Source organism: Melanerpes formicivorus, unplaced genomic scaffold (genome assembly GCF_026170545.1).
Source record: "Melanerpes formicivorus ecotype bairdi unplaced genomic scaffold, bMelFor1.0.p_v2 SCAF_14, whole genome shotgun sequence".
In the NCBI taxonomy this organism is placed as follows: domain Eukaryota; kingdom Metazoa; phylum Chordata; class Aves; order Piciformes; family Picidae; genus Melanerpes; species Melanerpes formicivorus.
The window spans coordinates 7395670-7421814 of NW_027142366.1; the positions used below are offsets into that span (position 1 = coordinate 7395670).

Below are 26145 nucleotides of genomic sequence, written 5' to 3' on the forward strand. Positions count from 1 at the left end.
CAGCGGCCGCGCGGCGGCGCACTCAGCGGTAGCGCAGCGCTCCGCGCCGGCCGTCGCCTCCGCGCCGCTGCGGGGCCGTGCTGGCCGGGAGCGGCTCTTCTTTCCGCCGGGAGCGGCGCCGAGCGGCAAGGGGAGGCGCGGCCCTCGGCAGACAGGTGAGGGACGATCTCCGTCGGGGGCTGGGCTAGGGCACAGCGGCTCTCTCTCAAGCCGCCCTGCCGCTGGAAGTGGGGCGGGCAGGGCAACACAGCGCGGCTGGAGATCGGGCCGCCGCCGGGTCCGGCGCATCCTGCGCCGTGTCACTGCTACCATCAGCCGCGCTTCCTGGAGGCTCGTGTTGGCGGGAGGAGCGAGCGGGGCTATGGGGAGGTGCCAGAGTCTCTGCGCAACCCGTTGAGGGAAGGCATGCGGGGGGGTCCGCGGGGCGATTTCGTGCAGCGGCTTTCGTCGCTGTCACTGGAGAGTCGCTCCCACCTTCTGCCCGCAGCTTGCTGTCCCCCGCCTGCGGGGGAATCCCCGGGAGCTGTGAACGGCTGCCATGTCAGCTTCGGGACTCCCGGGAGCTGGTCCCACCGTCGGGGAGGCCCCGGCCCTGTAGGGCTCTTAAGCCGATCCGTCCTTAATGCCTGCCGGAAAAGCAGCGTGCGGCCGGCGCCCTCTGCCCGCGATCGCTCCAGGTGTTCTTTACGCTTTATTAAGTTTGTAAAGCGCGTTGAGATCCCCGAGGACGTAAAGCGGTGCCTGCATGGCTCTGTACGAGTATCGGATAAGCTTGGCAAGCGTGTCGTTTTGAACTGGAGGTAAAGGTTTTGTACGCATTTTATCGTGGTGGTGTAGCCCCCGGGCACCCACGCGACATTTCTGTCACCGCCACGGTTTGAGGACACGGCACGGCTCCTTTCTCCGGAGGAGCTTCGGCACTTGGACAACATGCAAGGCGGTGGGATATTTTCCTTCAGTTACCAGTGTTATGCCAGGCAGCCGGAAATGGTAATTAACAATGTATCGTCTTCACTGAAGTAGTTTTAGTTCTGTCAGGAATTACCTGGCTGAGCTGAGGGATGAGGAAGAATTTAGCAGGTGTGGATCTGGTATTTGCCAGCGCCCGGGGAATACAGTGCACCTCTGCATGCACTGAAAAGCACAAGCGCCGAGTACCCTTCACAAATCAAACAGTATCTCCATCTTCAGGAGCACAACCAGTGCAAAGGGTCTTAAACTGAAGTCATAAAGTAGATTATAATCCCAAATGCATTTTGGATTTTCCCTGGATTCTGTAAACACTCTGTCTTGAAAATTCAGAAGAAAGAATACACAGAAACTCTCACCTGTTTGCCTTAAACATCCAGTTGCATCACTGGGATTATTTCAGTTCTGCCCCATGTATATTTTTCATAATCTCATAACCTTTGGAAATTCCACTTCTTTTCTCTGATCTGTTCCAGTTACTTTCATGCCTGCTTGGACTGGCACTGCAGGTACAGGCCTTCACTTGGATATTAGCCCACCTTTAACACAACTAAGCATCACTTTTCTTGCCTAGGTCAGTATCTGATTGCATTACCTATAATGCTTCCTTTACTCCAGATTCACTGCCATTCTGTTGCTTAAGATGCTTCCTCTGCTGTAAAGACTGCTTTGCAGAGTTGAAGTGCTAATACTGAAAGGCTGATTTTCATGGCCTTTATTTTCCCAGTGGTACACACATTAGAATTTTCACCCCATCTTCACTTTGTTCCGTTCCATTTTTTTCTACATGATGCCCTGTTGTACTATCCTACTTTTACTAATACAGAAAGGCAGGATATAAAGCAGGTAAATGGCTGGCTCAAGCAAAGGCCATGCCCTCATACTCCCAGCCACAACAACAACAAAAGTGATAGCTAGAGGACTGGCGTAGTTATGCTGCCACAACTCACTGAAGAATTTTGCTCATGACCTTTTCTTCTGGCCTCATTTCTTCCCTGCTGCTATACATTTTCTTATCACTTACTTGTTGCTCGATGGATCCAGGTTTTTAGGTGCTTAGCAGCAGCAGTTCTAGGAATCAAAGCATTTTGAAACATCCCTCTTGGGATCCCTTGTGAATTTACTGTGATGTTCTTTGGCACTGGCCTAGCAGTTTCACCTCTGCCATCCAGGTACCCCTTATGAGTTAGTCCCTCTGTAAGCAGGCAAGTCATCTTAGGCTTGTGTTGAAAGCAGAGTTGCCATCTGACAACAAAGAAGCAATGTTCCATGCTGACTCCAAGCAAGAATTCCCATTTTCTTTCATTGGGTTGGATCTATGTTCTTGATTCTACTGTTCAGCTCCTGGACACACAGTTAATAGTGCTGGAGGTAATGTTCAGAATACTTGTCAGTAGTCCTGACTGTCAGACATACAGAACTGAAATTTGTTCAGTTTAATGGCACCCAGAAGGCCAAGTGACAGAAATACACTGTCTCTTCTTGACTTGTAAAAGGGCTGGTGCAAAACTACCTCACATAAAATGCTGACCCCTCCACAAAGGGCTTGGCTGCAGTGCTCAGAAAATGGCTGGTTGTTAAGTGATAAAACCGGAGTGGAACCTAACCAGGTCTCTGCTGTCAAACCACACTCTGTGTTTACTTATATACATATCCACAGCTATGCATATTAAGTAAAGATCATATCCCAGAGTGGTTGCCAGAATGCTTTGGAAAGAGGTCTCCTGGCAGCAGTAGGTAATATGTCCATGGATTAAAACTAGATGTGTGGAGAAGCTCCCTTTCACATCTTTTCCTCTGGACTTGTGTAGCTATGTTGGCACACACCAAGAGGAGGCTGAGAAGGAGATACCATGAGATATTATGGCTTTGTGGAACTGAGATGAGCAGTCTGTGTAGCATTACCAACCTATGAGGGCAAAACCTCCTGCTACAAAATGTCCTATTAATGCTGTGAGCTCTTGTAGGATGGACAACTGTGCTGGCAGCAAGGTGTCTCAGGTGGCTTTTTGGAGCCAGCTGAAGTGGTGTAACTGCACAGCTCTGAGTCAAAGAGCTCTGGCCACCAGCATTGCATGGGCAAAAGATCATTCATTACATCCTTATTTAATTTAACTGATGATGGCCCCAGGAGTAGGTTTGAGATCCATCTTGTGAAACTGTCATGTCTGTTAATACCTCCTTTTTGCCTTTCAGATATGGCCATGCCCAGTTCCCTTTTGTGGGCTGTTGACATTTTTGGCAGAGTTTATACTCTCTCCACTGTTGGCCAGTACTGGGAGCTCTGTAAGGATACACAGCTGGAATTCAAACGGATTTCTGCTGTCAAACAGTGCTGCTGGGGAATAGCCTGTGATCATCAAGTATACACCTATGTGTTCCCGGGTGATGTTCCTATTAGATACCAAGAAGAAACCTATGAGAATCAGGTACAACACCTTCCAGGTACCTCTGTTGCACTGCCTCGTATCTGTCAGAAAGGAACGACAGCAAATGCATACATCAGCTGTCCCTTCATGTTTGCCTCACAAGGAGATTGTTTAGTTTCAGTTACTTTCTTTTTTAATCTGGTGATCAATTTTGCTGTTCTAACTCACAAAGCAATCTCTCACTGAGTGCCACGCCAGTGTGTACTGTGGCCTGTTCTGTGCTGGCCATTTTAGGATGAACATTCACCCTGCTCAATTGATGTTTCCCTCTCCTTAGTGACAAAAAAGCAGGAGCAGGGAGGTCATTCTGCCCCTGTACACTGCACTGGTTAGGCCGCACCTCGAGTACTGTGTCCAGTTCTGGGCCCCTCAGTTTAGGAAGGATGTTGACTTGCTGGAACGTGTCCAGAGAAGGGCAACAAAGCTGGGGAGGGGCTTGGAACACAAGCCCTATGAGGAGAGGCTGAGGGAGCTGAGGTTGCTTAGCCTGGAGAAGAGGAGACTCAGGGGTGACCTTATTGCTGTCTACAACTACCTGAAGTGGGGTTGTAGACAGGCAGAGGTTGGTCTCTTCTCCCAGGCAACCAGTACCAGAACAAGAGGACACAGTCTCAGGCTGCACCAGGGGAGGTTTAGGCTGGAGGTTAGGAGGAAGTTTTACACACAGAGAGTGATTGCCCATTGGAATGGGCTGCCCGAGGAGGTGGTAGAGTCGCCATCACTGGAGGTGTTCAGGAGGAGACTTGATGGGGTGCTTGGCGCCATGGTTTAGTTGTTTAGGTGGGTTGGATGCGATGATCTTGAAGGTCTCTTCCAACCTGGTCTATTCTATTCTATTCTATTCTATTCTATTCTATTCTATTCTATTCGAAATACACAGCCCCCCTGAAGAAAATGTCCTGTGTAACTTCCAGGCAACAAAGTTACATTATCAGAACTATATTCTTCTTAAGAAAATGCTATTTTTCAGTTTTCCAAAGACTTCTCTAATCCAAGCACAACTCTCCATTAAAGTACATTTCCAGAAATATTCTGCAAGAGCTAGCAACAACATAATTAAATAGTGTACAGATAATATGCAGAGTGGTTTAGCCAGATTCCTAGTAAAAGTAAATGATAGTTTGCATTCAAATTATAGCAGGATTTTGAGCCACTCATTTTCTACATGCCCTAAAATGTAAGACATTATCATGTGACAGATTTTGCCAGTGTTTCTATAGTAGGTAATAGTGTGGGGAAAGAAAGAAACATCACAGCTTAATTAGCGAAAATCATAACAAGTTCTTTGTTCTGTAACTGATTAAAGCCAGATTGGGAAAAAACACAACAAGATCCAGGAAAGATTTACTGATAGTTACCTTGACAGTCTCTGGCACAGAAGCTATGCTGCTCCTAATGCAGGCAAGATGCTAATGATCTTTCTTAGGGGAAGCAGATGAGATGCCAGGGCCATATCTACAGCATTGTTCTAATGCTGCAGTATCATGGTGCTGTGCATCACAAAAGAAGAAAGCACTGTTAGTAGTAAAATATACCATCAGGTGTTCCTGTTTATATAGCAAACAGTGACTTGGTTGGGACTGGCTCTGCACCAGACCTTCTTTGAGACTTCAAAAAGGGTATGTTAGGTAAGGTGAATGCTTTCTTGTGCATCCCAGGAACTGCAGAAAATAAGAAAAGTATCTTTTTTGACTCCCTGTAGATGTCCAGTGAGATGATATGACCTCAAATATTTTATTTATTATTTCTGACAGCGCTGGAATCCAGTTGGTGGCTTTTGTGAGAAACTGCTGCCCAGTGACCGCTGGCAGTGGAGTGATGTGAGCGGGCTAAAACATCAGCAGCTTGATAGTTTCACGCTGCCTTCACCACACTGGGAGTGGGAGTCTGACTGGTATGTGGATGAAAATATTGGAGGGGAACCAACAGAGAAAGGGGTAGGTGAACAATACCAAAAAGAGATCTATTTTCTGGGGATTCATAGTCTGTAAAATAAAAGGTGCTTTTATAGAAGTGTAAAAGGTCTGGAAAAATAAAAGGCACTTAACTGCCTGTAGCTGCTTCTAGGAAACAGCTTGACTCAATACAACACAATTTTGTGGTCTGAAGTCTCTTGAAGTCTACAGGAGCTCCTGTAGAAACTTCTGATTAGGCCACAAAATACTGGCATGTGAATGATTTAAGATCCTTACTGTGAAGAAAGTAAAATGCTTTACTGTGTCTTGTCTGTTCTGTGTATATCCTGCAGAGGAATTTGGACATGAGTGATAAATTGTCCATGGAATTAGCTGATCTGTTAATCAGGGCTGTTGAGACACACAGAGTAACTTGTCCTGCATTCGTAGGAGTAGAATTGCTCCATATTATGATTTCAGGCTTTCCCTTGGTCATGATTTTCATACAAGAAAACCTCTGTTTGCAGGGCTGGACTTATGCCATAGACTTCCCCAGCACCTACACAAAGGATAAGAAATGGAATTCTTGTGTCAGACGCAGGAGGTGGATCAGATACAGGAGATACAAATCCCGGGACATTTGGGCAAAGGTTCTGGTTATCTTTTAAATATTAAATAAACTCATTTTCTGAAATAACCAATTACAAGTGCAGGGAAATTAGTTTTATTTTCACTGCTCTGTAAGCTGGACTTGCAGAGGATGGATTCTCTGACTTCCAATTTTTGTTGTAAGCATAAAGGGAAGGCTGGGATTTTTCACAGGAATCTGTGGTAACAAGGTGCTAGGTCTCATGGTAATGCAGTTGGAGATAAGGTGTTCAGTTCCTTTGCAATTCCAAACCAACTTCTTAGCTTCCTTTGGTTGTTTAATAGAGCATTCTCCTTCGGGGTTGGCACCTGTCTAGAATCGTTCACTGGCTGTGTCCTTTTTATGTATGAATAATTGTTCTTTAATAATTGATGTTCCATTCTAAGAATGCACAGAAATTATAGTTTGTGGTGTTCCAGCTTTCCAATTCAACAGTGCACTGTTCTGTGAGTAAAGATTTCCTTTAGTTAGGAGATGAAACACAGACTTGCCTGTGCTGTTTCTGCAGCATCTAGCAGCCTTGAAAGAGAGGAAGAATCTCCATGCCCAGCCACTTTAGCAACACATAAACAAATCTCCACAAAACAAGTTAGGCCAGCAGCCAAATCACCTATTTGCAATGTCTCCTCTTAATCTTCCTTCTCTTTGCTTCAGATCGTATCACATAATGATCCAGATCAGTTGCCAGACCCTTTCAATGACATCTCTATTGGAGGATGGGAAATCACCGATGAACCTCTTGGTCGTTTATCGGTGTGGGCAGTGTCTTTACAAGGAAGGGTAAGTGCAGGCTCCCTATGTTTTCTAATATATATTACTACTGAAAAGGAGTTAAATGCTTTTGAAGCAAGGCAGGTTTGTTAGGTTGATAAGGAAACACACTGCTGGTGCATCTGCAGAAGATGTAAAAGATGTTATGGAACTACCTTATCTGACAGCTTGCACTGTTAATGAAAGGTTCAGTGCCCAATAGCATTTTATAGAAGCCTTAAACCTCTGTAAAAGGTGAATCGTGAAGACTTGGGCTGAGGAGTGTCCTAGATACACCTTCTGGATATAAGAAAAAATGCCCAGAATGGAGAATGTGGCACTGGTTAAACATTCTTGCGAAGCACTGCACCATGTCTCTGAAGTGGAGAGTCAGGAATGATTCATGAAAGACTTTACAAAATAGCTAAGACTTTACTGATCAGGAAGCGATAACCTCCTGAGTTGGTAAGATGGAATCCAGCTCTGGAATGTTTTCAATTTACTTTTCATTTTCAACAACTTTCCTTTTTTGGTTGTGAGTTTTTTTTGGTTGGTTTGGGTTTGTAATGTTTGTCTGGGGCTTTTTGTTTATTTGTTTGGGTTTTCTGTTTGTGTTTTGTTTGGTTTTTTGGTTGGTTAGTTTGGGTTTGGGGTTTTGGGGGGAGGGTTGTGCATTGTTGTGCATTGCTGTGCCAGGGGAAGTTTAGGCTCAAGGTGAGGAGAAAGTTCTTCACTAAGAGAGTCATTAGTCATTGGAATGGGCTGCCTGGGGAGGTGGTGGAGTCACCATCCCTGGAGGTGTTCAAGAGGAGACTGGATGTGGCACTTGGTGCCATGGTCTAGTCATGGGTCTGTGGTGACAGGTTGGACTCGATGATCCTTGAGGTCTCTTCCAACCTTGGCGATACTGTGATACTGTTTTTCTGGCTGGGTGGGTGATTTTTTTGTTAGTTTTTGTTTTAAGCCTACCATAAGGTCTCTCCTTTTTGGCTCAGTGTTGTAAAGATTTGATTCCTGCTTTCCTTTCTTCATCCTTACAGCATGCATCTGACATATCTTTGCAGCAAGCTCTGTCTGGTGAAAGTGAGGTCAAGCGACCATCTAACAGAACATGTTTGTGTTATGTATTTGTCATTCCTGGTTTAGAGAACGTGCCCTGAAATACACCAAAGTGATTTTTAAATGTCAAAATACACACAGAACTTGTAGCAATAGGTTGCTGTACCCAGTGCAGATTTGCTTCCATGATAAATGCTGGCTTGTAGAAAAGCCTCCTCCCTTAGTACACTTGGAAATAGCGTCAGCTGAATAACCAACATGAAAAGGAAAAAAAGGCTTTAAGGGTCAGAGTGCATGCACTGCATAAAAATATCCTGTTGTTAAAGGAGGGCTGTTCTTTCCAGTTTGTCTTCATGCTTGTCTGAATGGTTTCATTGTTGTCATGATATTTTGTTAAGGTTTGTTTGGGTTGGTAATTTGTTTTGTTGTTTTTTTTTAAACTTGCCTAGGTGTGGTACAGAGAAAACGTCTGCCACCACAATCCAGAAGGTTCCATGTGGTCTGTAATCACCACTCCTGGTGAAGTTGTACAGATCAGCTGTGGACCATATGACCTCCTTTGGGCCACTCTTTGGGAAGGGCAAGCTATTGTGAGAGAAGGAATTGACAGGAATAACCCTCAAGGTAAAGTTTGTTAAATTAGCTGGAAAGCCCTTTGATTTATGTACTGTTGAAGAAGAAACCAACCTACAATGCCCTCTGGGGTTTGTTTCTTGCAGGAATTTCCTGGAGTATTGTGGAGTCTCCAAGCTCTGAGAATGGGATTATGCACGTCTCTGTGGGTGTTGATGTGGTGTGGTGTGTTACAAAGGATAGAAAAGTAAGAGGTGTCATGCTCTGGTTCGGGTTTTTATCTTCCCTTTTCCTATTTGCTTTTCTCAAACAGACATGGAACTTCCATAGAAAACATTTGTGATTTGCACTCACTCTCCCCATGGTGTGGGGAACTCTAGTTGGAAATGACCCATAGGGATCATCAACTCCGATTCCCTGCTCCTCACAGAGAGTCTTAAGAGTTTTGAAGAATGTACTAGAGTGCTCTTGTGCTAGTTGCAATCAAGTCCCTTCATACTGAACTCAAAAAAGGTAGATGAATTCTGTGCATGTATGGCAGTTCTAAGTAATTGAGTTATTCTGGTTTAATGAATTACAACTTGTCAGCTGAGTCATGGTAACAGATTGTGTCCAGCCTGCTCCATCTGCTAAGTAAAACCACTGTAATGGATGTGGTTTTTCTTCAGCTTTGCCACAAGGCAGTCAGGTGCACTATCTGTTAGGTGATTCAAACAACAACTTCCAAAGTACCTGCTTGCCACTCTATGACTGTATACTAAATAGAGATGCAAAGTTTTCCAGCTACCCAGCCCACAGACACTTAAAAATTGGTAAAAACCAATCTAAGAGTGGACAATTTCAAGAGCTGTACCACTGAAATGATCCCACTGACAATTCCCTCTGTCAGCCCTGCTTCTAGGGTTTGAACACAAGAATGCTACTTAGAAGACTGTTCAGAGTGACCAGAAATAGCCTACAGCTGACACATAATCCAAAGTGTTTTTCTAATGGCAGAGAAACTCTCACAGAAAGTCATAACAAAACATCTCCTTGTGGTCTGTTCTGGCTATAGTTGATTAGAAGAACACACAGTCTGGATACTATTAAGAGAATAATTTTGTCTTTACCTGATAAAAGACTAAGGAGGTAAGTGACTTCTTAAGGCACTGCCACAAGTCAGTATTAGACATTAAGACTCATCCACTAAAGATAACTAATTCTAACTGTCAGCTTGCTGTCACAGAAGGAGCAAAATTCAGACATTTTGCTGTTGCTGTTGTAGGTGTGGTTTAGAAGAGGAGTGAACTCACACAATCCTTGTGGAACAAGCTGGATTGAAATGGTTGGAGAAATGATGATGGTAACTGTAGGCTTAAATAACCAGGTAAGACAGCTGTATAGTACTGATGAGAGTATTTATATTCCCTTTGTACAAGCAGGATTCACATGTGGCAAGGATTGTTAGCAGTGCCAATATGAACAGCTGAGCAAGAGGTCCACATGCTTGAACTGCTAGGGAGGAAGGCATGGCTGAATTCTTCCCCAGAAGATGAACAGTCAGCATGTCTCTTGTATGGCACCAGTTGGGTGCAGTTGTCCCTTGATGGGAGAGAATGTTATACTGCATCTACAGTATTAGCATTAAGGAAGAATGCAAGAGGAAAATCCTCTATCCAGCAGATTTTTGTGCTGTATGTTCCATCAGTGCATCATTTTTGTGGCTGGTATCTACCTGCCTCCCATGGTATTTTTTTCACCAAGCCCTTTCCTTCCCTAGGTCTGGGGAATTGGCTGTGATGACAGAGCAATTTATTTTCGCCAAGGTGTCACACCAAGTGAGCTCAGTGGGAAGACATGGAAGGCAATTGTGTCTGGCAGAGAGAGTGACAGGTCTCAAACTGGGAGCTCAACAAGTCTGCTCAGGTACTTAGTGAATGCCTGCTTGCAACTTCATACTCCAAGAGTGTCAATGCTAGGAGATAGTTCTTGGTGTTCAGCTGGTCCACATGGGGAGGACTGGCAAAGGCATCTCTAGTGCCACAAAGCATTTGCAGGTTTTGCCATTAAAATTAGCAATAAAAAGCCATTGCTACTGCTGTACTCAGAGTAGAAACTGAAGCTCCCACTTTGGAGTTCAGTGCATGCTTGCAGTAAAATGCAGAACTGGTCTCTAATGAGAGAAAACATTACCTATGAAATATCATGAAGAAGTGTCAACTCTGCTTAGGAATTGTCCTTCTGAGTGTCCCTGTACGTTTCCTTTCCTAGAAAGATTAAATCAGTAACTCCCTGCTGACTGCTGGCTTCTTGGTTGTGCAAAGCACACCAGCGAAGCTGGGAGTGCTGCAGAAGCTACTGGTTTGAGTCAGTGTGTTCTGAGTAAAAGTCTTCTCTAGCCAAGACAAAAATCTATGATAATAGGCTTTTAAAAATACTCTTTGTTATTTCATATCCAGAAAATGTGATGTTGCTTCAGTGTTTCCTTTAGGCTTGTAGGCAGCCAACACCAGCAGCTGTTAGGAAAGATCAATTAAATATCTTCCTCTCTTACAGATTTTTGTTTGACTCTTTCCCTTTGATGATAGAATTTGACCTTCAGAAGTCTGCTGTCTCTCTCTCTTAAAGCTGAAACACTAGGTTGATTTCTGTATGCCTATGGTCCCAGGCCTGTGTTAATTTTACTGCTTTGAATGATAATTAATTATCTATTTGTCCCCCAGTGCTGGCTGTTTCTTTACTGATGATATTCAGAACCAAACAAATGCAATCGTTCAGGGTGATGCAGATACTTCCTCTGATACAGAGCTTCCAAGTGTACCCACGAACCCTGCCAACATCCCCCTGATGGGAGCTGCAGCCAGCAGCAGTGCTAACAGCACAGACAAACAGACAGCAGAAGACTGTGCACAATTGACTGTGGATCCTCTGGACTCTGATCAAGGAGAAGCCACTGTTGCTTTGACCAATGATGAGAAAGCTAATCTTGAAATGCATAAATCTTCTGTAAACCCAAATCCTTCTGCAGAACTGCAGTGGACAAACATTGACTTGAAGGAGGTCCAAAAGCATCCAGTCCTCTCTGTCAGCACTTTTGCAGAAACATCCAGCCTGTCTTCCCTTGGCATATTCTCAGTGGGAGCTGAAGAGCAGTATGGAACTGATGACCACCCACTGTGGGCCTGGGTGTCTGGAGGAGGCTGCCTTGTAGATCTGCACAGCCCATTGAAGTGGTTCACTGTGTCATCAGGTACTATCCAGTCATCACAACAAACCCCAGTTCCCAGTGCTCTTCATGGAAAATGTTGCTTTGGGGTTTTTTTTCTATAAAACGGTGGCACAAAACTTCTGATAAGCCATTGCCTTTCATTGCAGTTTAATATACACCAGGACTTTTGTCTGAGTGTCTGTAAGGATTTTGTATTCTGTGCTGGATCTGCATCTCACTTTCAATTGCAGTGAAACTGCAAATCTGGGTAAACCCCATGATAGCACTGAACATTACCTGGAAGCAGTGAAGAGAGTTCTCTTGGGAGATGCAGATGCCACAAGTAACTGCCTTGGCCCTGCTGAGACAAGGCTATGATACAGAAATTACTCAGAGCCATTGTGAATGTGAGCTTAGCTGATAGTGAGGTTGGGATTTAGATTCTTGAAAGGCAGTGGACTATTTTCAAAATAAGCCATGAACTGTGGCATCCCAGTATTTAATAATCTAATTCACTCTTGTATTACCTAACTCTCTGGCAGTTCAGTGTCAAAACTCCCATTTTTGCAAGGTTGTAGCTTTGAAAGATTCTATGTAATTATCTACTGATCCCAGTGCTATGCATCATTTACCAAGTTTGGCTGTAATGTACTGATTCCAAAGCATAACAATTAGGAAAAGGATGTTAGACTGGGTTGAGTCAGTCCAGTGTTTGCAGCAGCATCGTGTCATACCTTTCACAGAACTGTGTTCATAGCTCACTGGAGTTTATTTGGTTTGGTTCTGTTCTAGGTTTGTCATCCTCTGTGCAATCTCTGTCTCTGTCAATCACTCCAGCACAGACAGCAGCGTGGCGAAAGCAGATTTTTCAGCAGCTCAGTGAAAGGACGAAGCGGGAACTGGAGAACTTCAGGCACTATGAGCAGGCTATTGAGCAGGTAAGCAGCAGGGACACATAGCTCTTGTCTGCTAAATACCTCTGTTGATACTGGGAATCAAAATACATTTCTGCTGTACTGCTCTGAACTTACTGCCAGCTTTATATTCTTGTCCTTGTTTCTATCTGTAACAACTTTGGATTCTCACTGTCTGAGCTCCCTGTGGCCAGCTAGCAGCTTATCAAACATGGAGCAGCAATCTTTAGCTATAAATGTTAGGTGAAAGGAGCGAACAAAGCCTTGGTCAGCGTTATTTGAGTACAGTAAAACCTCAAATCTGCAGAGAAACCTTTGCAACAGTGGAACATTGTATGAATTATTCCAAGACAATATGAGGCTTCTTAATTGAAAGAGTGACTCAACTGGGTGAACTTTCCATTTCTGCAGCCACTAAGGGCTTAATTTAACTTGCATAAATAAAGCAATGACACAAATGTCAATAGCAGCCACTTAGATAGCAGCAGGCTTTGTTATGACTCCTTGGCTCTCTCCAGATTCATTCACATTTGGGTCCCTTCATTGCTAACTGCCAAATGACATCCAGAATTCATTTGATTAAAAACACTCAAGAGTCCAGAGGTTTAATCAAGTTTTAAAAGATTATGTCAACAGCCTTTAAAGTTCAAATAGAAGTTACAACAGGAGCACCGTAGAGTCAATTTGTATCTGTGCTACAGCACTTTTGTTGAGGTGAGGTGCTAATACTGGCGCACATATGCCATTTCAGTGCCTTTCTTTCCAGGCTTGTCAGTTTTCATTTTGTCTCCAGCTTCCTGAACACTGTGGTGCACTGTGTCAGAATTAACTGATATGACACAGCCTGAACCACAGCAGAGATTTCTTGTGGTCACAGAAAATAGTATTTGGGAAAAAGAAAGAGTCATGCAGTTTCTTTAATCCTGTAAATTTGTGGGTTTGTTGCAGTCAGTGTGGGTTAAAACTGGGACCTTGCAATGGTGGAGGAATTGGAAGCCTCACAAATGGATGGATGTTCGCGTTGCACTTGAGCAGTTCATTGGGAGCGATGGAATGCGTGACAGCATCCTCTTCATCTACTACATGTATCATGAGGAGAAAAAGGTGTGTTCAACTTGAGACCCTTGAGACAGTTGCATTTGGCAAAGGGAAAATGGTTTCCTTAAGGGAGGCAAATTATGGTATGATATTGTTCTAAGTTTTGGAAACCAGCTAAAATGTAGCCCAGGGTGCTAGCAAAATGGAAGCTTTCTTAAGCTGTAACTATGCTAGTGCTGTCAGAAATACTCTGACATTGATCAAACCATCAGCTTTGCACTAATTCTTCTGTAAGTTCAAAACATTCTTGACTGTGAAGATGGATCCAAGCTTGGCTGGCCAGGGTCTTCATAAATACAGACAGTAGGAATTAGAGATAATGCAGAATTGGAAATTGAGCCAGATTCCTTCTGCACCAAGAACTGATTCTTTGCTGTCCTTGGCAGGAATATCTCATTCATTGTCCTCAGCTACAAAAATGCTGGCTCTGAGAAAGGTACAGCTGAGTTTGCTTTACTTGAAATTTGTTTTCTCTTGTCATAGTATATCCATGTGTTCCTGAATGAAGTCACTATTATAGTTGAAATTCTGAACGAAGCCAAACACTCCTTTGCACTGTATACACCTGAAAGGACGAAGCAACGATGGCCAATCCGGCTGGCAGCCACAACAGAGCAAGAAATGCATGACTGGGTAATTCTGTGCATTCTTCATTTCAAGCTGAAATAAAACACACAAGCTGGCCTTTGAAACCTCAACATTACATTTACAGTATCTAGGCTGTTTATCCATTTTCACAGCTTGAAGTATTTATCAAGTCTGTTTAAACTTATTTAGAGGCACCAGAGACTTCCCGTCTCCTCTGGAGCTTTCTGATGCTGCAGTTCTCCTCAGTAAAACCAATATATTTTTTCCTTCTCTTCCTATCTCTGGATATAGATTAGGGTACAAATGAGTTGGGAGTTTAATTCACTTAGTCTCTTCTGCATTGGTAGAAGAACTGTTGTGACTGTTCTGGAGAGTCCCACATATAGACAGGCAGGCAGGCATATATACACACTGAAGCAATGGAAACCTGAAAGATACTTCATAATGAGCAGATACTGCAAAGCACATTGGTTCCAGTGATGGTGTTAATACTGTCTAAAACGCTGAATTCCAGTGCCTTTGAGAAAAAGCTGCTAATTCACTTTGCTGATTTACAAGAACCTGCAAAGGTAAAACTTCATTTTGTAATACTGAAGTATCTATGGAAGTATTTGTCCTTGCTGTGAACAAAAGCATTTGGTTCTCTGCTTCTTGATTTGTAGCTGTCTTTGCTGAACATGTCCTGTTGTGAAAGCAGACGGATCCAAGGCCCTCCTTCCCACCATGCCATTTGGTCAGTTACTTGTAAAGGAGACATCTTTGTTAGTGAGCCAAGTCCTGAACTGGAGGCTGGACCACACCTGACACCATGTGATCAAATGTAAGAGGTTTCAGAAGCTGTTCTTTCTTGCTCTTTCTGGCTTCAGTGGGCTTTTGGGGTGTATAGTATTGCTACAGATGAAGGTTCATGGCTGCCCTCATTCATAAGTACATCTGAAGAAATTCAGCAAACTGCATTTCAATTCTTGCATGCTGAAGCTATTAATGCAGTTTCAAAAGCCTTTCTCACTGAGATCCCATTTTTTGTGTGATTGCATCTTTAATGCCATAATTATTTAAATTATGGGATGGCCTAGACTAAAAGTAAACTTAATCACTGCAATTGTAATGTAATTTGAGCTTGCAGTTTTATCTGAGTCAGGAAGTCTGACGTTTTCAGTCCTCTATAGTCACTACAGCTCCTTTACAGTTTCCATTACAACTATGACAATTCAGTACTGCAAACTCTTCAAGCAGAAAAGTAGCAGCCTTGGAACTGGTGGCTTAAAGGCTAAGCTTCAATCTAAAAAATAGCCCTGGTTTCAAGTTACTTGCACAATGTGTGTTTGAATAATACCTGAAAAATCCTTTAGTCCTTTTCCCACAAGGTAGAGCACCCCTAACATCTGGCACATCACAAAGCTGATGTGCTCTTGAATCTTAGTTCAGGGGATCTGCAATCTAGATGATTTCCTGGCATTCTGATAACTGAATTACCCCTCTGCAATCTCCTTAGCTTCCCCTTTCTTCCCCAGAAAAGTACCATGAAATTGGCTGTAAAAGGACTGACCTGCCAAGATTAGGGAAACAGGAAGAATTAATGTCCTTGGTTTTGCCAAGCTCTATAGAAAAGAAATAATTTGCTTTCTTGGTAGATAAAGGCAACTCCTGGATTTTTGAAAAATGAGGATGAAGTTAAAGCTGAGGTGGCCTTTAAGATGTAAAGATTCTTGCAAGATCATCCTAACTAGTGTTTAAGCATAGATATATATAAAACACAAGCCATCAAATAAAATACTTAAAAGCCTGTAAATGCCAAGTGGGGGCAAACAGGTTCCAGCCAGCTTTCCGGTAGTTGCTCAGAGGGAAACATTTTCAAGTGACAACTGTCTACACTTAGAGACTGCACAGAGGTTGAACAAATGAGCATATGAAGTTGTGTGTCCTTAAGATTGTTGAGTTATAGGAAAGGAAAGTATATACTACTGATGGATGTGGTGTAGAGTCAATGTGAGGTGTCCTTTTCCTGGCAGGTTTTGGCGTCAAGTTGGAGGTCATCTTCGACTGATAGAGTCCAATAACCGCGGAGTAGTGTGGGGCATAGGATATGATCACACAGCTTGGGTTTATACTGGTGGATATGGAGGTGGCTTCATTCAAGGTATGGACAATTTGTCTACTGGGAAGGAATTAGCATTGCAGGTTTATATTTGCATTTTCAGCTTAAGAGTAGGAAATAGGATCATCATCAATATTACTGTGGCTATTGTAATTTAAAATGCAGTGTCTTTAGGGTCACTTTACTATAATCAAGTTGAGCTTGATGATCTCAGAGGTCTTTTCCAATCTTAATGACTCCATGATTCCAATCATTTCCTTCTCACAGGACTGGCCAGTAGTGCTGATAATATTTACACACAGTCAGATGTGAAATGTGTTTACATCTATGAAAACCAACGGTGGAACCCAGTCACTGGATACAGCAGCAGGTTGTTTACTCAATTTGTTGTCTTTATTTACTGCAATATTTTATTAGTGTGAAATGAAACAAGGGGTTTCTTCTAGCTTTTCACAATAATTATTATGAGTCTATCTTCTGTCTCCTCTGACATTTGTTGTTAACCTGAGATGGAAGGAGCACTCTTTTCCATTTTCTAGATTTGCAGTTATGCATTCAAAATGCATTCATAGTAAAGTATTAGAGATCTCTGCTTTGTGAGCACACAAAGAGTACCTGCTTGCAACATCTTTCATTGTTATGGCCACACAGCGAAGTTCTTACCAGGAGCTCTATGTTGTATACATTCTGTGCTAAATAGATTTGGTCTGTGAATAGTACATTTGAACATAAGTGCTGAACAAGCATTCACATATTGGGTGTCTATGCCAGAGAAACTTGGGATTCACCTTCCAATTTTAAGCAGTAGTGAGGAATATCACTCTACAGAGAAAAGTTTACACAGTCCTTAAGTTTGGAAGCAGTTACACAGGTTCCCTCTCACTATCCTCATAGCTGACATGGTATTTCCAAATCCCGGGATTAATGACGGAAGGACAATGTGCGTATGCAACAGGGAAGTGCTACAAGCAGGTTTTTCTTCCCTCACCCTTTAAATTCTCTGCTGTAAATGACCTTACATTCCTTGTACACTGTTCACTGTTTCACCACAGAGGTCTGCCCACGGACAGATATATGTGGAGTGACGCGTCTGGCCTGCAGGAATGCACAAAAGCCAATACCAAGCCTCCTTCTCCACAGTGGTCTTGGGTAAATTTTGTCTTAAAAGTCTTTTTCACTAAGAAGGCAAGGCTTAGCAATACTTGGGCTCAAGTGACCCAGACTTTCTTCCTGGATCTGTTGTAATATTTAACCTCAGTTTCCCCATTTATAGAATAGCAGTAATCTTCCATAGTCAAAGGAATGTTAAGCATTGAGTAGGGTTTCTTGTTTAGTGGAATTCAGCCTTCTGTTGCAGTCCTTTTCAACTGAAAACAAAAGAACTGGGAACCTATGAATTGATGTTGCAGTTATTAGAAGGTTTTTGCCAAGTCATTGCACTCTCAAAGATGAAAAGAGGTTATTTTTATTATACAGTAGGTGTTGATTGTGCTTGTTATTGTCTCCTTTGCCAACAGGTGTCCGATTGGTACATTGATTTTAATATCTCAGGTGGAACTGATCGGGAAGGCTGGCAGTATGCAGCAGACTTTCCAGCGTAAGGAGATATCTTCTTTTACCTAAAATTCTAGCAGGGAAACCTCAGAGTTCCTTAATTTTTCTTGTTTGCTATTTTGCACATTAACTGTGCTTTAACAGGGACAAGCATGCCTTGAATTCTCCCTTTCTATGGGGATAACAACACTGACACTTTCCAGGGGGTTGGGGCAGCAATGTGAGCTTAGCAAACTGCATTTCCAACCTGTTAAATTCAGCAGGTAGGTCTGGTGGGCTCTCAGGCTGGGACTGACATGGGAGATGCTCTGGCTTCCTCATGAACACCTATTTAAATCTGTTTTGGTAGGTCCTACCATGGTCACAAGACAATGAAAGACTTTGTCCGACGGAGGCGCTGGGCAAGGTGAGGAACTAAGATAAAACCAGATGTTTTTAACTGGAATGCCAACAGTTCCCTTAAAGCCTCCTTTAGTTGTGAGGGGAAAAGGCTCATCACCCACTCATAAAAAGCAACAGTGAAGAAACCTGCAATAAATAACCCATTTCCAGTAGAGAAGCTGATGATACTTAGCATTATGGCTTCAATTTTAAGCCTTTACAGGTGGATGCCCTGTTATATTTGGTGGGGTCCATAATACAGAGAACAGCTGTTCTCTGTATCTGATTTTCTTCATGGATTAAGGAATAGCAGAGTCTAGGTATGTTAATACATACCAGGTCACTTGTTTTGACTGGTAATGTGTCTTTTATATTAATAGTTTTAACATATGAACTCCACATACTGCATACTAGGCAACAGATCAGCTACCCCATCCAGGTCACAACACACTGTATTCATGTGGAAGCAGGGAAATGGCAGACTGCCACTATATTCTGGTCTGTTCTGTTAAGCAGAGTCTGTGCAGTTGCTGGTTTTCCAGCTTTTCTATGCTTTCTGTACTAGAGTAGCTAAGAGCTATGCCAAGAAATTGCTGTGAACTTACAGTTACACATTGTTCTGTTTGTTATTGAGACCACAAGGCTAGTATTTTGGCCCTTGTACAAAAATGTCTGAAGTAAGGTCTGGAAGCATCAAACTGTTCCAGGATGTGCAACAAAACAAACATCCAATCACTCAGAACGGTGACTTGAAAAAACAACTTGAGAAACATCCTCAAGCCTAAACTTTTTCTCTGGTTTTAATTGTCAACTGAAAATTGAAAACCAATAGGGAATAGGTGAGGGCTGGATACAGGGGAGAAGTATGTCTTGAGGTTTTTAGGCTATTTTTCATACACAGAAGATGCTGCTAGTAGATAGCACGATTTCCCTACAGCTTCCACAGGAAAAATAAGGCAAATTCCCACAGTGATCTACCTCTGTCTCTCTAACTTAGAGGTACCTTATTTCTGCCTACCTCAGGATGCAACATAACAGGCTCCACCAGAAAGAGTACTTGCAAAATGATTCTCTTAGCCAAGACAGAGGAAGGAAGAACCATGAGTGGAGTTCTCTCTGCAGTGGGATTCTAGGCTTGGAGTCAAATATTCCTTGTGCAGCTGTTGCCCAATGAGTTGTAGAAAGCTGAGGAGCAGTGTAGCACAAGCTGCAGGCTTCTTGGGTAGCCTTGATCTTACAAAATGACTTTTTAAAAGAACAACAGCTTTGAGAAATCAGTAATATGTCCAAACTCAAAACATGATTGCCTGTTGTAAACACCTCTCAGATTAAAAGTACTACATTTATTGTAGCTGCTTAATGAAAAAACGTCAGGAATGTTTGCACTGAAGCCAAGAACAGAGAGAGAAACAAATTCAGTTACAGCAAGTATGCATTTCTGACGGGTTTGGGGTTTTTTTGCTTCAGAAAATGTAAGATAGTCACCAACGGGCCATGGCTGGAAGTGCCTCCAGTTACCCTGTGGGACATCTCCATAATTCCCAGTTCAGATGCAGATGATGAAGAAGCAGTAGCACTATGGGCAATCAGTGACAAAGGAGACGTGCTCTGCAGGCTTGGAGTGACACAGCAAAATCCAGCTGTAAGGCTCCCTGTTTATTTTTCTGCCTTGTTGATGTATTTAATGTAATTATACAAATTACATTCTAACATAATCCCACAATTTGAAGTAACTGTGCAAGTACACACCATTAGGCCCTGTCCTCTCTCAAAGCACCTCATGCTTTTTCCCTGTGTCCCAGATATGAAAGCGCTTGGCCATCGACCGTACCACAGTTTGCTGCCACATTTCCTGCCTTAGCACTTCTCTTCCATAGTCCACCTCAGCTTGTGCCATGTCCCTTGCAGAAGCCTCTCTCAGCCCTTGTATATCTTCTTGTGAAGCACTTTGCTTCCACTTTCTGCACTGATATTTTAAGTAGTTGATCATGTGGGTGTCCCCACAGTAAATCAACTGCTGAGGGACAGAAGTTTTCTGAAGTCAAGTCCCAATCTAATGCCTGTTGATATCACTAAGAACTTACCCACTGATTTTTCTGGGCCTGGAACTGACTCTGCATATTCAAGACAGGTGGATCTGGACTAACTAACAGCTTTGAGTTCTTTTATGGACTGAGATAGAAATAATTAATGAATGTCCAGTACAGTATGCAGAAATGAACAAATAGTCCCACTAGCTTCAATAGGAATGCTTATTTCCTACTAAAAGACACCAAATTAGGGTTGGTATGCACTGATTTTAAGCCATATTTACAATGAGAAAAATACTAACAGTGTGCTTTAGTGGAATTTGGAGGAAAACTGCAAGAAGTTGAAAAGTTATAGGAATTATTTTGGTTTTTCTCTTCCTGTCCAATCAGTTACAAGAACACAGACCTGTAAAGCACTGCAAGAACAAGAACTGGCATACTGTGGCTGGATTCTGACACCCCTGAGATTATTGTTCAGTGTAATCAACACCAAGGCATTAAAAACCCAAAAGGGGTCTAGCCCAGTTATTCAGAGACATGTAGGCCCTGTTATAGTCACAGTATCATAGTATCAGTCAGGGTTGGAAGGGACCACAAGGATCATCTAGTTCCAACCCCCCTGCCATGGGCAGGGACACCCTACACTAGACCAGGCTGGCCAGAGCCTCATCCAGCCTGGTCTTAAACACCTCCAGGGACAGGGCCTCAACCACCTCCCTGGACAACCCATTCCAGGGTTTCACCACTCTCATGGTGAAGAACCTCCTCCTCACCTCCAGCTTCATTCCATTCCACCTAGTCCTATCACTACCTGAGATCCTGAGTCCAGCACAGCTATTTGCAAAGAGCTATATAGCAAACTGTCTTTGAGGATCAGGGACCTGTTTCTGTTCATTGACTTTGTAAGAATTATTTTTCAGAATCTTTTTCACTGCCTAGAGTCTCCTATTTGGCAATAATCAACAATACTTGGTTGTAGAGGTTTTTAAGCTATTGTTTCACAATCTTTCATTATTTGTTAGGGAACATCCTGGCTGCATGTGGGAACAGATCAGCCTTTCATTTCCATCTCAATTGGAGCATTTTACCAAGTGTGGGCTATTGCTAGAGATGGTTCTGCCTTCTATCGGGGTTCAGTGTCTCCAAAAAAACCTGCAGGTAAGGACTTGTACTTTAAGTACAGTTTTTGTCTTACACATTCTGTAAGCTTAGTACACTGCCATGTCTGAAAAAGACTAATCTATTTAGCAGAGGCCTTTCCAACAGGTGTGCAAACAGTGCATATGAATAATACTTATGTTAATTATAGCAGTTAATTTGCTCTTCACTTGCATGATTTGAAGTTTCTAAAGAGGAAGCTAGTAAAAATATCTTAAGTGTAATGTCATTCACAGCTTTTTTGCACAGCCCTGTATTTCAGCTGCAGGCATTTCCAAGACTGCTCATACATAATTCTCTTTTCTCAATGTTTTACTCAAGTATTTTTGACTTTTAGGTGACTGCTGGTACCATATTCCTTCACCTCAAAAACAAAAGCTAAAACAAGTCTCAGTAGGCCGAACGTCTGTGTTTGTGTTGGATAAAAATGGTAAGGACTTGTGAAAGTATTTATCAGTGTTACAAAAAATAATTCAGTGTAGATCAGATTGATTGAAAAAGGAGTGCCTAAGCCAGAGCTTCTGCAGACAGATTACTGTTGCTCCCAAGAGGAGCAGTATTTCATATTCAAAGAGATGGAGCTGGCAGCCTGCTTAATGACTGGGTTTGAAGACTTGATGTTTGATCCATACAGTAGTGTCCCAGATAGCATCAGTCCAGCATCTCTGTTAATACTGTGGGGTGGGGGAGAAGAGATGGATGAATCTGAAAGAAGAGAATTGCAAGGAAGGATTTGTCTGAAACCAGAGACCATGCAGAACTGAAGAATACTGTCCTGTTGCAAATCACTGCATGGTAAATAACAAAACAAGCTTCTAACACCAGTCTGCTTCAGAGATCTTCATCTCACTTGTACTTCCCCAGAGCACAGTTCTTTATATGAACGGTTTTCTTCACAAAATTGTACAAAACTAAAGTATTTGCTGGTTTCCAGAAAAGTTGTAAAGAATAACTACAGAAATACAAACTCCAGAGTAGGAACTTTTGTTGTCCTTCACTAGGCAAAACCATAAAACACTTCCACAGAACACAGAGCATTAACTTTGTTGTGCTGCTTACTAGTACTTTATACAAACCTGATGCCCTGAGCTGCAAGAGTCACAAAGGTGATTAGGGGACTCAAGCATCTCCCCTATGAAGAGAGACCAAGACACCTGGGGCTGTTTAGTCTTGAGAAGACCGAGAGAGAATCTGATCAATGTCTATAAATATCTGAGGGCTGGGTGTCAAGTGGAGGAGGCCAATCTCTTTTTGGTGGTGTGCAGTAAATAAGACAAGGAACAATGGATACAAACATAACCATAGAAGGTTCCACCTCAACATGAGGAGAAACTTCTTTACAGTGAGGGTGACAGAGCACTGGAACAGGCTGGGCAGAGAGGTTGTGGAGTCTCCTTTTCTGGAGACTTTCAAAACCCATCTGGATTCATTCCTGTGTGGACTACCTTGGGTGGCAGGGGGTTTGGACTTGATGACCTCTGGAGGTCCCTTCCAATCTCTAACATTCTGTGAGTCTGTAACCAGGACTATTTATTTTATAGGCAATCTCTGGTACCGGCAAGGGATCACACCGAGCTACCCTCAAGGATCCACTTGGGATCACGTTTCAAATAACATCCGTAAAATGTCTGTAGGGCCCCTGGACCAGGTGTGTATTAAGCTGCCTTCATTAAAAAAATATGCTTAACATACTTCAGTAATGAAATTACATGTTTTGTTTATCTTTATTCCACAAGGTGGAGGTCTAAGTGATGGAATCTTGATAAGGCAAAAGTCATGCCAGTGAAGAGTGATACAGCCAGCCCTTTCCTGTAGAAAAGCCTTGCTCATTTGTTAATCTATTTTGTTTTTCTTTAATTGAGGCCATTTTATGTATTGAATCTCCTTCCAGCCACATCTTACTCCCTGTTAATGCTTTCATTATAAATTGGTAGCTGGTTGGTTGGTTGGGTGTCTCTGACTAAATTAGAGCAGGGTTTTTTTTGGCATTTGCAAGGTCAAGGCTAATTTCTGAAGTGGTCAAACAGAATTACAATTTTTTGTGTCTGAGAGGAGCAGCATGAAGAGCACCTTTTATTGCCTCTCTCTGCTTTCTTGAGGTCTGGGTGATAGCTGACAAAGTGCAAGGAAGTCATAGTTTGAGCTGTGGGACCGTCTGCCATCGGATTGGTGTTCAGCCAATGGAGCCTAAAGGCCTCTCATGGGATTATGGTATTGGGGTGAGTGCTGGGTGCATAATACCTACTGAAACTTGGATATCCAAATACCTGTGGGCATGCTTAAAAAGGAAAGTGCCATCCTGCTCCAGCTAGCTAGCATTGTAAGGCTTGCCTATTCCTGCAGGAAAATTACTTTAATTCTTCAGTTTTAGGTTCCTTTTTTAAGTTAATATAATGGGTTATGCAGTTGATGCTAGAAATTACGAGTACTTATCAAATGCAAATAAAATAAACAAACTTTAATTTTTCCATTTTAACTAAGTATCACTTCTTAAAAATAGCTTCCTTGCAAGTCTGCATGGGATTGTTCCCTGTTGTTGTTCCCTCTATCACACTCAGTCTTGAGAGAGAGGCTATTTCAAGGTTCTGCCCTCTTTTCAGATGGGGGAATTAACACCTCACTGCTATTCTTAATTCCCTGCAATTCTCAAGTTTACTACCAGGGTACCTCCCCGACAGGGAGACAATACGTTGTGTGTTGTGTTTTGTTTTACAAGGAGCCTTTTTTCCTGAAAAAAACCCAGTATAAAACAGTAGCATCCATAAAGCATCCCATCAGATATCACTGCTGCAAGGTGATTCCTTTTAAAACTATTTCTTTATCTAACTTTTTACAGGGTGGATGGGAGCACATTACAGTCAGAGGAAATGCAACTGAGGCCTCTAGGGCCACTACACATGACACTTCAGAGGAAAACCCTGTAGTATCAAAGGATGGAGAAGATGAGGAGAGTAAAGGGAAAACAGAACACTCTAAAACATCTCTGATGGTCAGTGAAAGTCAAGAAATGGACAGAAACGCTGTTAATTGTTAAGTTGTCATCATCTACATGTTGCAAACAAGCAGTAGTGGGTGTAAGTATCTATTGCATGGAGAGAAAAACATGACCTTTTTGTGCTACTAATATATTTTACTGAACTGAATTTTGCAGCGAGGGATTTTAAATATTGGTTTCTTCAACTATATCACATGGAAAAATGTGACTTGGTAGAGCTAAGTTTTGTCAAAGCAGGCAAGCTTGGCCTTTTGCCACAGCTGCTACACAACCATACAAATGTGAATATTTTTGCAGATGGTTACTTCATTTTTTTAATGAATATTAGAGTTTCCTTCCCTACATTTCTCTCTTATTCACATACCTTGCACACTCTCCTTTAGATTTGTATTTGAGCAGAGATGCTGATATCATTGAAATGAATTGCAGGCCGTTCAGTGATCTGCACTGCAAACTTAACTGGTCCTGATTGTACACACACCTAACTTTACTCATGTGTGTCCTGCTTCTGTAAGCACATTAGTCAACAAGAGGAACCCCTGGTTTCAGCAAGACCACATAGAAAGCAGGATCCTATTTAGTCTAAGAATGGTAAATCATGTTTTGTCTTCATCTGAACTGGAACCATGGTCATTAAGGTATATATATGCCTACCTCTAGAGGTTGTAGGCACCATACTTGAGAAGTTACATGCTTTCATAGTGTAAAAGACACAAGGAAGTCTTTTTCTGTTTTTGTAGTGATAGAAATGCAAAACAACTTCACTGGTATCAGTGAAGTCTGCCAATGTACACTACTGTGTGTTCAGAATGAAGCTCTGTTCTTTTGTGTTAAGTGATTGATTTGTTCCTTCTTCCAACACTAAACCACTTTTTATTCTCAAAAAAAGCTTCTTTTCCTCTTACTTATCACAATTTGACTCTGATGTGAAATAATTATTTGAAATCCATCCTTGGGAAGTGCTGAAAAACCTGTCTCCCAATAGCTTCAGGAAGGCACCATGTTTTTCCTCTGGCAGCAGTTTACAATCATTTTTTCTCTCTGTGTGTGACTGTTCATGGAGGTATTTTTATATGATGATCAGTATGGCGTGGTCTCAGTACTGTATTTGTAGGAGTAACATTTATGTTTGCACGTATTTAAAGAATATATTTGGTATTTTAATGCCAAGGAAAGCACTGTTTCCAAGTCCAAATGTGAATGAAGATTCAAGATCCTTTACTGTTTAAAAGAACCCTGTTGATCCTTCCTGTATGTCATTACAGATTTCTTTATACATAGATTGTGGGAGTACTATAAATAATGTTTGCATCGATTACTGCAATAGGTTTTGCATAACTTGCACAGTATTTTGTCCAAATAAATAACACTATCACCTGTATTTGAGAGAATTATTAGGACTGTATTTTCTCTGCATTGTATCAAAGAATAGTTTTCTTTTAATAGTCAGTGTTTACATAGCCAACAATCAAACTGATGTCATTTAATAAGCTTTCTAATGTACCTTTGTGTTTTTCCTTGCATTGCCAAGTTTCACTCACTTTGCTGTAAAAAGCTGGGTTTCGGTGAACAAAAGATAAATTGTAAGTTGAGTACTAAATATTTGCCTTCTGAAACCATTATTTATTTAAGATATACTACCATTGCTATGGCTAGTTAAAAATAAAGGAAAAGTGACTTTAAATTGAAACCATTTTGAAAAATAAAACTAATTTATCAGAAAAAAACCCAACCCACCCTGCTTCTTCTGAAATCGCTTTTGACACGTTCAAGCAAGCAGCGCTTTGTAGCTGTGGAGCTTTGCTGTGAAACCAGCAG

At 42.2% G+C, this 26145-nt stretch overlaps 1 protein-coding gene across 1 annotated transcript; it reads left to right on the plus strand.

Moving 5' to 3' along the window:
- TECPR1 (tectonin beta-propeller repeat containing 1) lies at positions 1-26049 on the plus strand. The gene is made up of 25 exons (XM_068146753.1): positions 1-155; positions 3166-3398; positions 5153-5335; positions 5821-5943; positions 6597-6722; positions 8201-8375; positions 8471-8571; positions 9589-9690; positions 10084-10229; positions 11027-11553; positions 12304-12449; positions 13374-13529; positions 14007-14156; positions 14774-14931; positions 16124-16251; positions 16477-16579; positions 17262-17358; positions 17727-17806; positions 18113-18169; positions 19612-19786; positions 21197-21332; positions 21670-21762; positions 22874-22980; positions 23432-23551; positions 24169-26049. Exons 2-25 carry the CDS (start codon positions 3168-3170, stop codon positions 24364-24366), a joined length of 3618 nt encoding a protein of 1205 aa, XP_068002854.1. The 5' UTR covers positions 1-155; positions 3166-3167; the 3' UTR covers positions 24367-26049.
- Positions 26050-26145: the final 96 nt, after the last annotated feature.

Coding starts and splice junctions, on each gene's coding strand:
- TECPR1 (XM_068146753.1), top strand. CDS start 3,168: ATGGCCATGCCCAGTTCCCTTTTGTGGGCTGTTGACATTTTTGGCAGA. Junction 5,336..5,820: donor GGGAACCAACAGAGAAAGGG/GTAGGTGAACAA, acceptor CTCTGTTTGCAG/GGCTGGACTTATGCCATAGA. Junction 8,572..9,588: donor GTGTTACAAAGGATAGAAAA/GTAAGAGGTGTC, acceptor TTGCTGTTGTAG/GTGTGGTTTAGAAGAGGAGT.